Source organism: Pelodiscus sinensis, chromosome 2 (genome assembly GCF_052426305.1).
Source record: "Pelodiscus sinensis isolate ZL-2025 chromosome 2, ASM5242630v1, whole genome shotgun sequence".
Taxonomy (NCBI): domain Eukaryota; kingdom Metazoa; phylum Chordata; order Testudines; family Trionychidae; genus Pelodiscus; species Pelodiscus sinensis.
Window position 1 is genome coordinate 139,971,544 of NC_143053.1, and position 14,181 is coordinate 139,985,724.

The following is a 14,181-nucleotide window of genomic DNA, read 5'->3' on the forward strand; positions in this document are numbered from 1 at the left end:
CTTCAAAAGCTGGGTGTAGTCTAGCATGACCAAACAGCAAGTGTGAAATATCAGGACTGGGAGGTTTCTAGGTAGTCAGGCACCTCTATAAGACAAAGCCCCAAATATCAAGACCATCCCTGTAAAATCGGAACATCTGGTCATCCTAGTGCAGTCTGTAAAATTAAATAGTTTTCACTGTCCATCAAGGAAATCTGCTGAGACTTACAGCACACGTGGTACACTTCAATTTAATAGGTTCAATTAAGAGCCTCCACTCACAATTATGCCATTACAGCTTGAAGGACTATGTGAGGTTCAGGGGCTTTCAGAGCATACCAACAAGGGACAGCACAGGCTCTAAAAGGCATTCACATAAAAATGATGCCATCTTGTGTATTGCACAAAGCTCTCTAAGGGTATGTCTACACTGCCACCCTAGTTTAAACTAGAGTGGCTAATGTAGGCATTTGAACTTGCAAATGAAGCCCGGGATTTAAATATCCCAGGCTTAATTTGCATGTTCCCAGGCGGGCGCCATTTTTAAATCCCCTTATTTTGAACTGACTGTGCGCGGCTACTTGCGGCAGTCAGAAATTAATCCGAACTAAGTCCTCAGTTTGGATTAACTGTTACTCCTCCTGTAATGAGGTGTAACAGTTAATCTGAACTAAGGACTTAGTTCGGATTAACTTCTGACTGCCGCGTGTAGCCGCGCGCAGTCAGTTCGAAATAAGGGGATTTAAAAATGGCGCCCGCCTGGGAACATACAAATGAAGCCCGGGATATTTAAATCCCAGGCTTCATTTGCAAGTTCGAATGCCTACATTAACCTCCCTAGTTCGAACTAGGGGGCTAGTGTAGACATACCCTAAGTTAGTTTAGTGTGAAGCAGTAAGAATGCTAGGGCTGACACTGGCTGTTTTATTCCTCTGTATGCTGGATGTTTGCTAGTTGTGACAATATTCCTGTCCCAGCATGGGAACTCCAGTTTAGAAAGGTTAGATCTCCTGAGCTGGTGAGGACAGGTAATACTGGTGAGGAGACTCTTTTGGTGTGTGGGTATCTTTAAAAAGAGTAATAAGGCCATTTGACATTACTGACTTATATGGTAATGGGACCGTTTGGTTATAACTATCCTATCTGGTGCCAATGTGTCACATTGACAATCGCTGAATGGAGATGTCAATATTAAAGGAAGAGGAACCACGTGGGAAGAAGCAAAACTAAGAGACAAAGTGTAAGACAAAGTACATATAAACTTTTAATGAATTACCTTACAAAAGACACTGGCATTAAAACAGCTGACATGTTTGTACAAAACTGCTCCTGTGTTGTTAAGACTGTCTCGAAAGAATGCCAACCAGGTGCCCCCAACATATCACTGGCTATGAGACACAACTGGTGAACATATCCAAACTGGGTATGGAAGGACAATCAACTTATTTACAAATACTGTATATTTTAATGTCAGACTAGTGAATGCTATTGGGGAGCTACTGTATCTTCCAGGAAACATCATGCACTAGAAAATATTATGCACCCCTAGCTTTATTGCCTTAAGTTTTTTTTTTTGTTTATCACCAACATCATCTTAGTCCCTTTGGTATTAGCCTCTTCATTTTAGTCTCTTTCTCAATCTGTTTCTTCTTTTTTAACTTGAAGTAACAGTGCAAGCTGCAGTACAGTCTTCCAGTCCTATAGAACACAACACAACTGGAATATAAGAATAGCGAGGTGCGTACTGCTGGATCATCAGACTATTCTGCAGCCATACTAAAATAACAGTTCCATAATATCGGAAAATAACACGCACATTCATGTTAAGGGCCAAAATGGAGTTAAAAAGTGTGTGATACTTTCCTGAAAAGATGGTATAGTCGACACCTAAAATATTCTTCAGGATGCCACATTCCCTTGTGAAAGGGACCTTGTCATTTCAGTATGTACAAAATATGTTTTCAATTCTCCTTTTCCTTTTACATTTATTATTCCTCTGCAAGTGCATATATAGCCCAGCGTTTGTAAGACGTTGTTCGTCTCCTCTGTAACCTGAAACATAATACAATTTTTTAAAAAATGAGCACAAAAAGAGAGAAAAGGAATCTCTCTCTAGCATCTAAGAGAAAAGTCAGGCTGTTATTGCCATGATAATCAGAAGATCTTTAAAAGGCACTTGAATACTGGAGTCACTATGTTAAGTCACTCAGGGTACCTCTAGAAAACAGTGATATTTTGGAATAACTGACGTTATTTCAAAATAACATAGTCCACGTATAGACTACACACAGTTATTTTGACATTTTCACATTTTCTTGAGCTGAAGGACTTCTTACTCTGACTCCTGTAACCCTCATTTTACAAAGAGTAAGGGAAGTTGGAGGAAGAGTGCTCTTTCTTGGACTTCCTGATCTGCAGACAGCACAAAAAGCCAAAATAAGCTATTTTGACTTACGCTACGCAATTGACGTAGCTTAAGTTGTATAGCTTATTTCAGCTTTAGCCCTGCTGTGTAGATGTGTAGATGTGGTCTCAGGAGTTCCATATGCAAGCCATCAAATAATCTGTATTTAGGTGATTAACACCTGTGTTATGCATCTAGTTTATGTGCTTAGGTTTGCAAACACAGGGTGTTAAGATGCACAATTAACACGAAAAACAACATTTGTCTAATCTGCCATATGGTACTCCAAAAAGCATTTCTGATGTTGAAGAGCTGAGTGTCATTGTGAAGAGCCCATAGACTGCACAGAGAACTGGATGTATAAATTATTACAACAATCTGTAACCGACCAACTCCCTCTTTTTGCCCTGTGACTACAGAGGAGTTTAATGGGCCATTCTACCTTGCATGGCCCCTTAGAATAATGTGCTATGTCGTTATGCTAAACAATCTGTTCCACCTTTCATTTAGCTGCAATGCTCAGAATACTTTTCCCACCGGAAGAGATAAAAGATATTACCTTACCCACCTTGTCTCTCTACTATACCAACAGTCATTTTGTTACTGCAGCTTTCCTTTAGGCTACGTCTACACTACATGCTTCTTGCGCAAGAAGCCTTTTGTGCAAGAGTTTTTGTGCAAAAACTTCTTGCACAAGAGCATGTCCACACCTCAAAGCACATTGCAAAAGTGATGTGCTTTTGCACAAGAGAGCGTCTACACTGCATGGATGCTCTTGAGCGAGAAAGCTCTGATGGCCATTCACAGAATGGCCATCAGAGCACTTGTGCTTTTTTCCATGGGGATTTTTTGTGCTAGAAACCCCTCTGGTTTACCTACGCTCTCTTCTGCTATTTAACTGCTGATTTACTTGTGCAAAACCACATTTGAGATGTGGACGCTCCACAGGTTATTGAGCAAAAACAGATGTTTTCACACAAAAACCTTGCAGTGTAGACGTAGCCACACTGACTACATTTCTTTTACATCTTTATTTCTCTTCTCTGTGTGTGACTGTTCTATACTGTGCATCTGTGATTGCTGGTCCATATTCGGTGACCCTTTTCGATGGCAGCTGCCTGGATCACCACTAAAAATACTTCAGAGATCAGTTTCATCTACCAATAGGATGATGTCTTTCTAATGGGGTAAGTCACTTATACAATACCTTGAAAAATATACCTGTATTTTATCTAAGACACCAGTGCTGTCCATTCTGCTTGCCACATTCACTGTGTTGCCCCAGATGTCATACTGTGGTTTCTGAGCTCCAATTACTCCAGCTATTACAGGTCCATGGTTAATGCCTGTAAAACATTGGTTGACCTTCTACTAATGAGAATTTACAAATAAGGGTGAGTAGCATATATAGCTCAAATATAAAGTAAAGGGATATGTCACTTGGCCTACATGGGATAGAGTGGATGGCAATAAATGGCATGGCCACAAGTATATTTCATTTTTTTCTGCATCAGGGTACTCGTAATAAAAATGTCAAGTTCGATCATCTCTATTTCACAAAAAAGATTTTCCTGTTATAGTTTCTTAATAATCTGCTAGTGCCATCTGTAGAGGGAGTCTCTACCTTCAATTAAATAGATGTACCAGAATTTCCTTCTGTTTCTATAGAGAATGGCAATAACCTTCCATCTATTTACTTTTACAACATTCTTTGTAGACATACAAAGTAGACTAAAGGACTCAGAAAAGGTGTGTTCTCACTCATAGGACCATCCTTTGCTGATAGCATTGACCCAGAATGTTTGGGCTAATCTGGGATCTTCATACAAACATGCTCTTGACATCAGTGGGAAATCTGATGGGGTGGGGATTGAGAACAGAAGGTAACCCCCCAATTATAGCCTAGACTATGAACCATGCTTAAAAAATGAAAAGGAGCTTCTATAAAGTGAATGAAGCACATCCATAATAAGAGCATAGTTGTACCTGCCTGGTCCGGGATCCTTGGAACCTGACTGGTCTCAGATAATGGATTTTGCCTGACCAGGGAGGTTATTTCTGGCCCCCTGCTGCTGGTCTCACCCCCTGCCCCTGCACACTCTCCCCCATGGGCTTCTTGGCTCCCCCCATAACCCAGCTGAACCAAATGCTGGCTCTCGCCCCCACAGCTCAACTGAGCCACATGCCAGCTCCCAGCCTCCTCTCCCACACAGCGCAACTGGGCCATGCATTGTCCCTATCCACACACATCATGTCGGTCTCCCAGGCCCCCACCTTCCTGCAGCATGCTGGGACTCTCTGATCCTAGAACCACGAATGTTGCCAGACCAGAGAGATTCCAGTTTATAGAGGTGCAAACTGCACTGCCAATGCTTTGATGGGTTTCTATAAAGAAGCATACAGCTCCTATTCAAATGCCTCTACTTGGCAGATGCACTAATTCTCTGAAGGAATTAATCACCCCTGTTAGGGGATGATAAAGGTCTTATAGGTCTCACTAGCACTGGAGGAAGTGGCTACAGCTGTTCAATACAGACAACTGGGAAAAGGTGCAAATCCCAAGTGATACCAAGCTATGTTTTTCTGAGCACCTGGCTCCTTAGCTTCTGAATAGATCATTCTTTTAATGGCTTTCTTACAGCCTTCTTCACTAGATCCATTTGGAAAGGCAAAAACTGTTCATTAGGCTTAAGACATCATGGTATTGGATAGCCAAAGGAGACTTGCTCTCAATTTGCTTTTCTTATTTTTGATCTGCCTGGTAAGACTGTGCATGGAAGAGATACTATGGTGACTGACATTCTAGAAACAGCTAAAATAGCTTAGGGTACGTCTAGACTACATGCCTCTGTCGCCAGAGGCATGTAGATTAGGCTACCAGACATAGGAAAATGAAGCGGCAATTTAAATAATCGCCGCTTCATTTAAATTTACATGGCTGCCGCGCTGAGCCGACAAACAGCTGATCAGCTGTTTGTCGGCTCAGCGCGATAGTCTGGACGCGTGGGTGGTGACATCAAAGGTATCTGTCGACCACCCAGGTATGCCTCTTGGAATGAGGTTTACCTGGGTGGTCGACAAATACCTTTGATGTCGACACCCGCGCGTCCAGACTATCGCATTGAGCCGACAAACAGCTGATCAGCTGTTTGTCGGCTCAGCGCGGCAGCCATGTAAATTTAAATGAAGCGGCGATTATTTAAATCGCCGCTTCATTTTCCTATGCCTGGTAGCCTAATCTACATGCCTCTGGCGACAGAGGCATGTAATCTAGACGTACCCTTAGACAGTTTAGACAGACAAATGAGATTGTGTCTGCTATTTAGTAACAGCAACACAAAATAACCGACAAGGATGTTCAAAATCAGTTAAAATGTAATCCTCTCCTTAACTAGTTGCAGGAGCATCATGACTACACTTGGTACGTACGTACGTACACACACACCCCAGCACCCAAACTATGTCCCTTCTGATTGTTATTTGAACAACTGTTAACATCTTCTCTTCCAACCCCATTAAGAAAAGGAGCACAACTTTTATAGAATAGACTATACAAATAAACTCTTATTACAAGTCCTAGTTAAATAGCGATGCTTAGATAAGTTTGCGCCATGAACGCTGCTTCAGTACCATCTTTTGTGGTACAATTAGTTTGTGGATTTAGCCCTTGACTTTCATCTATACTTTTCATCATGTAATGCTAATGCTACTGATTCCACTGCCTTACAGTTTGTGTTGTACGAATTAAATCACTGATGGCAGTAAGATATTAGAGGAATAACTTCACATCTCTTGACAAACCCACTGACCTGTATTCCCTTTGAATTGAAAGGGAAGGGAGAGGGAGATGTTTCATCTTTGTTTTGCTGTTCCTATTAACTGTGGCTGGTGCTACAAAGAATACTCCCAAAGGAGTCATATATTCGAAGGCCAGAAGGGACCACTGTGATAATCCAATTGACCTCCAGGATAACTCAGACCACAGAACATCTCAGCAATAACTCCTAGAGCACAGATTTTACCAAAACATTCAGTCTTGTTTTTAAACTGCCAGTGATGGCAATGCCATCTCACCACTAACCAAAATGACTTTTGAGGATACATGAATAATTAATATGAGATGAATGCCATACTCTTGCCACAGGGTGGCACTGTGAACTAACCATGAGAGAGAGCACAAGCAGCAAGAACAATAAATGGGAGTTACACTGCAAGAAAGACTATAGGTGACTAACCACTGTTTAATTAAAGACTACTTCAGGCATGTTTACAGGATGGATTGATGGGTTTCCAATAGCTATTCACTGCTTGCTTTTCACACTTTCTAAATTTCATGTTGTATTTAAAAACTATTACACATTATTACTAAAATTAAATCTTGGGACATATGGGCGTCTGCCAGTCCTGAACGCATTTTGTGTCCTTTTCCCATCTTAGTGATAAAAACCCTTGCATTTATTTTGGAAAGCATCACAAAACTCTAGGAGAAGAAACCAGAAATTGAATAAGAGATATCCTTAACAAATAGAATTGACTAACAAAATCTTAGTGTTTGAGGCTATGTTCTAATATTTGTAGGTGTATATTGGAAAGGAGAAGCAGACAACATAACATTAGTTCTGCCAGTTATGCAAACTGATGTGGCCCTCATCTGTATGGGATTCCCAGCTGTTTTTGAAGGAAAGAGGTGGATCCAACTTTCTTATACATGGGTAGGTTTGATTTAAATGCAGAGAATTAGATTTATACATTTTTCAGAAAACAGCATATTTTGTACTATTTTTATCACTTGAAAAATAAGAGGACAGTTTAAAAGGAACAGCAACCTATATACTAGAGAACAGAACATAAGATTTTGTTGTTTATGATTGGGCAAGGTGGGTCTTATTTTCAGTACCAAATGACTTAGGTGCTTTTGAAAATCCCACTCTGGATTCTTTATGGGTCCTCTCCCATTAACATTTTAAAAATTAAAAATGTTTTTAAATATTTAGCTAAAGACTGAAGAACCATTAAACCATTTCAGACACGAAGGCCAACATTCTCAAAGGAGCCTATACTTCTGACTGCCTCCATTTTTTTGGTGCTCAGCTTGACATACACCCTAGGGCCACAATTGCAGAAGAAGTCCATGGTAATGCCATTTATTGTCATGTATAACAGGGAAAAGTTGCTTATCCACTTAGCGAGTGTTACTAGCTTTTAATGGGTTAATATTTCACACTAAATTCTTTCTGACAAAATATTCTTGTAAGACACGTATGTCACATACCTATTCGTAACTTGAAGTCATTGAATGAATGCTTGTTTATTACATCCAGTTTTGCCACGAGGGCAAATGCAAACTCCACCATAGTTCCTATGTGCATATACTGTCGTTCAGGTTCCTAAATATAAATAAGCAAACAAATAGGAATTGACACAGCCAGAATCATCAGAAGGTTTTCTGTAAACTCAATTGTTGCAAGAACATACACAAAATACTGAGACTCTTCAACATATTGTAATACTAGAGTACCTTGCATGAGAAACAAAGCTTCTGTGATAGACAATACCTGGTAATGGGAATTGAAATCTGCTCAGCTTCAGCTAGAATCAACTAGGGCATAATAATGCATTGTATCTTTTACTTAATGTATGCACAGGATGCCCAGGATGAGTGTGCACACATGCATGTGTCAGTAAAATCATTTCCTTTTCTAGATACTTATAAACAGCTTCAAAAATATAAAGCTATGTGTAAAAACACAGTAAGTTTGATCTTATAATTTTCTTCTACTTTCAGTTTTATAAGTGCAATTGATTTTAGTAAATCAAATATATACAAGTCAAACGGTTTCAAATTGTAATGGGAAAGCATTGCTGCAGCAGTCTGTTGTGCTCAAAGCATAAAATTACATTCACTGATTTGCTAATAGGCAATTTAAGTAGGAACACAAGCTGCTAAACAAATAATTTGAATGTAGGTAAATATTTTGCAGAAAAAGCTTAATATTTAGCCGAAAGATCCTAATTAGGTGACAGAAAAAGAAATCAATTTACTCAAATAGAAGCCACTGAATATGCTTCATGACAGTTATGCTACAGCAAATGAAATATAACATTTGATTGATATGGTAAATGTATTTTTGGAGGCTGGGTGACACGATTGATCAAGTAACATCTTCACGACTAGGATCTTGCTTTAAATTCACCAAGGATGTCTCAATTTGATATTCACTGACAACTAACACTCGGAATCAGTCTAATAAGATTTAACTATTTGAGTCTACCCTACTCTCTCTCACATTGCTGTTATTCCACTGATTTAAATGGAGTAAATCCCAATTGATGACAGTGCAGATGAGCGGGGAAACAAGCTCTTTGTGTTTGATCAGGAGGAGACCAGTACTGAATGAGCATGGATCCAGAAGTGCCTGTTACCCCTGGAAGCTAGGTCAGTGAACTGAACTGAAAATTGGTTGAGATGACAACTTAGCCTAGTATAGCTAAACTGTAATATTACACACTAGACCAGCGGCTCACAAACTGTGGGTTGAGACCTCAAAGTGAGTCATGACCCTGTTTACTGGGGTTGCCAGGGCAAGTATTAGACTTGAGGGGGCCCAGGCTCCAGCTTTAACCTGGGGCAATAGGGATCAGGTTACAGGCTCCTTGCCAAGGGCTGAAATCCTTGGGCTTCAGCTTCTCCCCATCCCAGCGAAGCGGGGTGGGCTCTGGTTTCAGCTTTGATTTCCCCTCCCCACCGCACCTGGGGTAAGTGGGGCTCAGGCAGGTGCAGGCTTCATGCTCCCGGTCCTGGGGTTGTGTAGTAATTCTTGTTGTAAGAAGGGGATCACAGTGCAATGATGATGGAGAACCCCCGCACTATACAGTACAATTAGGTAAGGGAAAGAATACACTGTGACTGGCTTTTCCTTCTGGCTATCTTGATATTAATTTATGACATTAGTATCTAATAATGAAACTGACTGGAATTTCTGTGTGGCTGAACGATTTACAACTAGTGGCAGATCATATGTTCCTGAAACAACACAGTGAAAGTTTGATTTCTAGTTTATATTATTTTATGTGTACAAATAATCTTTCTTCTTTCACTGTGGCAGCTGTGATTCCCACTCTCATTACAATTCATGAGCATCATTTTGGAGAAGCTAGATTACGAAGGATTTTTAATTTGGACATTCTTTACTTTTAATATTTTGATATTTAAAATTCTTATTAAAAAACTTTGTGTGAACATGCACACAAGAACATAAGAACATAATCAAAGCCATACTGGGTCAAACCAAAGATCCATCTAGTTCAGTATCTTGTCTTCCGACAATGGCCAATGCCAGATGCCCCAGAGGGAATGAATGGAAACAGGTAATCATTAAACAGAGGCTAAGGACACCATTTCTACCCATTTTGGCTAATAAGTATTGATGACCTAACCTCCATGAATTTATCTAGTTCTTTCTTGAAGCCCGTTAAAGATTTTCACAACCTCCTCTGACAAGGAGTTCCACAAGTTGACTATGCGATGCATGAATAAATACTTATTTTTGTTTGCTTTAAACCTGCTATCTACTCATTTCTGAACCCTTTCCAATGCCAACATATCTTTTTTGAGATGAGGCGACCACATATGTGTACGCAGTATTCAAGATGTGAGAATACCATGGATTTACGCAGAGGCAATAAGTGTGAGAATAGCACTATGCCTACCCTGCCATAATTGAAACTTATGTAAAGTTTCTTAGACTTCCGGTAGTACCATCTTGCAAAGTAGCCTAAATTCAATCATATTTGCATTTTACAATATGCTGGGGAAAAAAGACATTATTACTAATGTATGTATACTGTGGTGGTGCTTAAGGAACTGATCAGGACCTCATTGTGCTAAGTATTGTGCTAACGTATTTAGAAATAATAACTCCTGAAATAACTATCTTGAAATAGCATGCCCACACTATGGGGAAGCCTCAAAATTAGTCTGAGACAGGTTCCCTTAATGTGGATGCACTACCTTGACTTAGAGCCACAGGAAGTACTGGAGAGTAATTATTTTGAATGACTCTGGGGAGCAGTTATTTCAAAATAGCAACAGCAGAGAATCCACATTAACGCTATTTCAGAATAACTATTTCAAAATACGCGTTATTCCACATGGAAAGGAGGAGTTTTTATTTTGAAATAACCAGCCTCTTATTTCGAAATAACTGCCTAGTATAGACCAGGGCATAGAGATCAACCCTGCCTCAAGGAGCTTAGAACCCTAGTGATCACTTACGTAACTGAGTGTTGATAGATGCTGTAATGATATATTTACTCCTTTCTCTGTTTAGACAAGTGCTTACATAGCACCGTCTCTGGGCATTGAGAGTAAAGACTTATTGGATCAGTAAATCACTGCTGCTCCATTGCAAAACGAAAGCCCTTTACAAAAATTACCCTTACAACATGCCTGGAGTTAAACAGATTGGGGTGTTACAGATCCAGGGAAAAGCAAAATCTACAGTTATGTACCCTCCACTCAGGATGTTCCTCTATCAACCTATAAATGTCCAAATCAAGGATGTTTTACCAAAAGCTCTTCAGATGCCCTCCAGCTGCAGAGGGTAGGGGGGTGGGGATGGGAGGGGAAATGTGACAGGTTATCCAGATACTCTCTGCTCTGTCATGCTGCATTTCAATTCCAATTTAAACTGTCATCACCAGATGACCAGGCAGTAAGACTGGTCTGTGAGACCATTCATGGAATCATGGACATTAGCATTAGGAAAGACCTGTCAAGCTTATCCTGCCCATCTCTCTTGCAACAAAGGATTGAGTCTAGCAATTTGTGTGGATATCTAACTTCACAATAAGTGACAGGAGTAGTTTAATGTGAACTTAAGTGCTTTTTAGTTCATGCTTATAGGTCTACTAGGTATAGTAACTAAGCAGCATGCTAGTGGAAGCTCCAGTTTAAATCCTTGTAGTCAAATGAAAGGCCCATGGGGACAAAATATACAGCTGATTATTTTTTCCCTTGGAACACATTTAATGAAATACTAATTTTTGAAATATTTCATAGAAATCTCTAAATCTATTCTAGTGAAGTGCTTCTGAGAACTATAGTACTATAATAAAGAAAAATGGTTTTGGAACTAAAATGCCATATTTAGGAGTGAGGAAAATATAAACACATTTTATGTTATACTTTGAAGAGTAATAATTCATAGGAACTTGAAGAATTTAGTGAATAAAACATACAAAAATCTTGTCCAATATAATAAAAGCCATGCTAGTCCTGCAATACATTGAATCCCTATTAATGTACGTTGAACTTCATGTGAACACAACTTTTACCTAGCAAGCTGTTTATGTCTGCTGTACCTGACTGTGTTCTTGGCTGGGCGTAGCACTCAGTCCTGTAGCTGCCATGTACGTGCTTCCAATGGTCTTGATCTTTTCTACTCCACTAAATTTTGGTTTGGACAATAACTGTGAAGGAATAACAATTATTTATTACCCAGACTCTCAGTGTCTGATAGGTAAACATTTTAACAGTATTCTCAACACTTAATTCTCAGTGCTGTTTTCTACCTCTTGTTAGAAGAAATTTTGAATAAATAAGCTGATGGATGTAATTCCACAAGGAGCTTTGTACTTGTATAGAATGAACTTAAAGTGCAATGGCCAATTTCATGCTTACACTGAACATCTTTTCAGTACTGTATGATCAATAGAAACTGTGATCAGTGTACGTAATCTAGAATATAATAGTTGGTGTTAAGTATAGGCCAAATTCTTCCCTTTTACATGTGCCACATTTCTGAAGCCAGTAGGATATGCATGCATCAGAGGACACAAAGACTTCTACGTGTGTCACAAGAACCAACGGATAAGTCTTTTTCTACATTTTGAGTATGTGACTTTGTTTTTTTTTTTTAAAAGGAAGAAGGACTTGGGGTTCAATGTTTGTGTCAGACATTTCAATTTCTCCTTGTGTGTGCAGGTTAAATGCTGCCTTCTGTGTGTTGCTTATCTGTAACTGTCTTCAAATTCTGCCATGAGTTCCCCAGCCTGTATCTGCCTTTAGTGTAGGAGAATGATGGGTTTTAAAATCTTAACATTCTTATTAGTCACTCCAAAATCATGCCATCATTAAGGCAGAAAAACATAGTCTAATACAGATCAGAGGGAAGGAAATATTATTAATTTTAAAGGAAACAAATTTAGGTACCAAGTATTAGGCACTACAGTTTGAAAACTGTGGTTACTTTCTCATATGAATGTGCTATGCAGAATAAAAGGCTGAACTTCTCTCTCAAACACACGTACAAGGCTCTCACTAAAGTGGATCAAAAGCAGTAGGATCCATATGGCAGGGTAAGATCTACTCCATTACGTATGCAAATCTTTTCTTAGTCCCAAATCTCTACCAAAACATCCATATGAAATAGCTATTTAACAATTTCCTCCCAAATTGTCCCCTCAATCTCTTTCTCAATCTCTTTCTCAAACATTCTCATTCACGGTTCTCACAGTTTAATTTGTGTAAAAATTGTTGTTACCAGTACCTACATCATCAAAGTCGGCAATGATCTCATTTAGCAGTCTGAGACATTCCAAGCCTTCTTTATTTACGTCAGATTCTGTGTAAAATTCTTTAAAGTCCGGAATAGAGGCAAACATGACACAGACACAGTCATATGATTGGTGATATAGATCCTGCCCAAAAGAAAAGAACAAAACTCTAAATACAAAAGATTTATCAACAGTATACAGAACGGCACAAAGAAATAGAAATGGCAGAGAGGCATGTTAGTGGGAGTAGAAGTCCTCCCAAGATTCCTACATTCTGGTATGTAGAATTAACATCTTACAATCTGATGTTTTTTATTCTTAATAGCTAGAGTTTGTTTAAGCTACAGTGGACAATTAAAAGAAATTAAACATATTTGTTAAACTATTTATGTGCAGAATTAAAAATTCAAAATGTTTTAAAGCTACTGGATTTTTTCCATTAACACAAACTTTGAAAAATCAGATGAATATCCTATAGTGTTAGTGAAACAGGATCCATTTCTGCATGCCTTCGATGCACAGAACTGACTTGAATGCGACTGACCACAGGGCTTGCCCTATATTTACAAAACAATATCAATGCTATATTATCTCCTGGAGGACACAGCCAAGATCAGGCCTGCATTGCTCTAGGAAAAGTTTACAATCTCAAGAGATAAGATGGGAGAAAGTAAGCATTATCCCCCCTTTACAGAGAGGGATGTAAATAAAGAGTTTAGTGAGTGGCATTGAAACTGACTGAGGTCAAGGAAAGCTTTCCATTGACTTCAATGAGCTGTGGACCAAAGCTGAAGTGATTTGCCCAAGAGCACAGAGGAAGTCTGTGGCACAACCAAGAATTGAACTCAGATTCCATCAGGCCCTGTTTCACTGCCTTAATCACTGTGCATCCTTTCACATGGAGGATAAATGTAAGTCACTTATAGGAAACAAAAAATACTTTAGATATTAGGGAGGCCAATACAAAACTTTAAGATGTGCCAATATCAACTATCCAAGAACAGGCTGTGCAGTATATGGATCTTAAGGAAGATGATAATGGTGTTATAAGGCCAAATCCTGTTAATATTATTTACATGTGTAGTTCCAATGATTTCATTTCCATCTCAACATGGATGTGTCCCACTTTCTGTGGGGACAAGAAAATGAGAGCAGATAGGATAGCATGTCTCCAGTCCAAAGGAGTTAGGTGGCTCTGAGTATTTTATTTTCTGTCCACGTTCTAAGAATTCAATTACAAC

At 39.2% G+C, this 14,181-nt stretch overlaps 1 protein-coding gene and 1 long non-coding RNA gene across 5 annotated transcripts in view; one reads left to right on the forward strand and one right to left on the reverse strand.

Annotated features, from left to right (window-relative positions):
* LOC142827224 (uncharacterized) overlaps positions 1 to 14,181 on the forward strand; it is a 40,026-nt gene that overhangs the window by 8,907 nt on the left and 16,938 nt on the right. The window lies entirely within an intron of this gene.
* ADCY2 (adenylate cyclase 2) overlaps positions 1,219 to 14,181 on the reverse strand; it is a 350,683-nt gene continuing 337,720 nt past the window's right edge. For 2 of the 4 annotated variants that reach the window (XM_014573081.4, XM_075921498.2), the window contains 5 exons: positions 12,938 to 13,084; positions 11,747 to 11,854; positions 7,656 to 7,770; positions 3,605 to 3,729; positions 1,219 to 2,031 (listed from right to left, as the gene is read on the reverse strand). In XM_014573081.4, the coding sequence (XP_014428567.3) occupies positions 1,879 to 2,031; positions 3,605 to 3,729; positions 7,656 to 7,770; positions 11,747 to 11,854; positions 12,938 to 13,084 (648 nt within the window). In that variant the 3' untranslated portion in view covers positions 1,219 to 1,878. Of the gene's footprint in view, positions 2,032 to 3,590; positions 3,730 to 7,655; positions 7,771 to 11,719; positions 11,855 to 12,937; positions 13,085 to 14,181 lie in introns of those variants that run through there. The other 2 variants (XM_075921497.2, XM_075921499.2) reach the window with 2 other exon arrangements.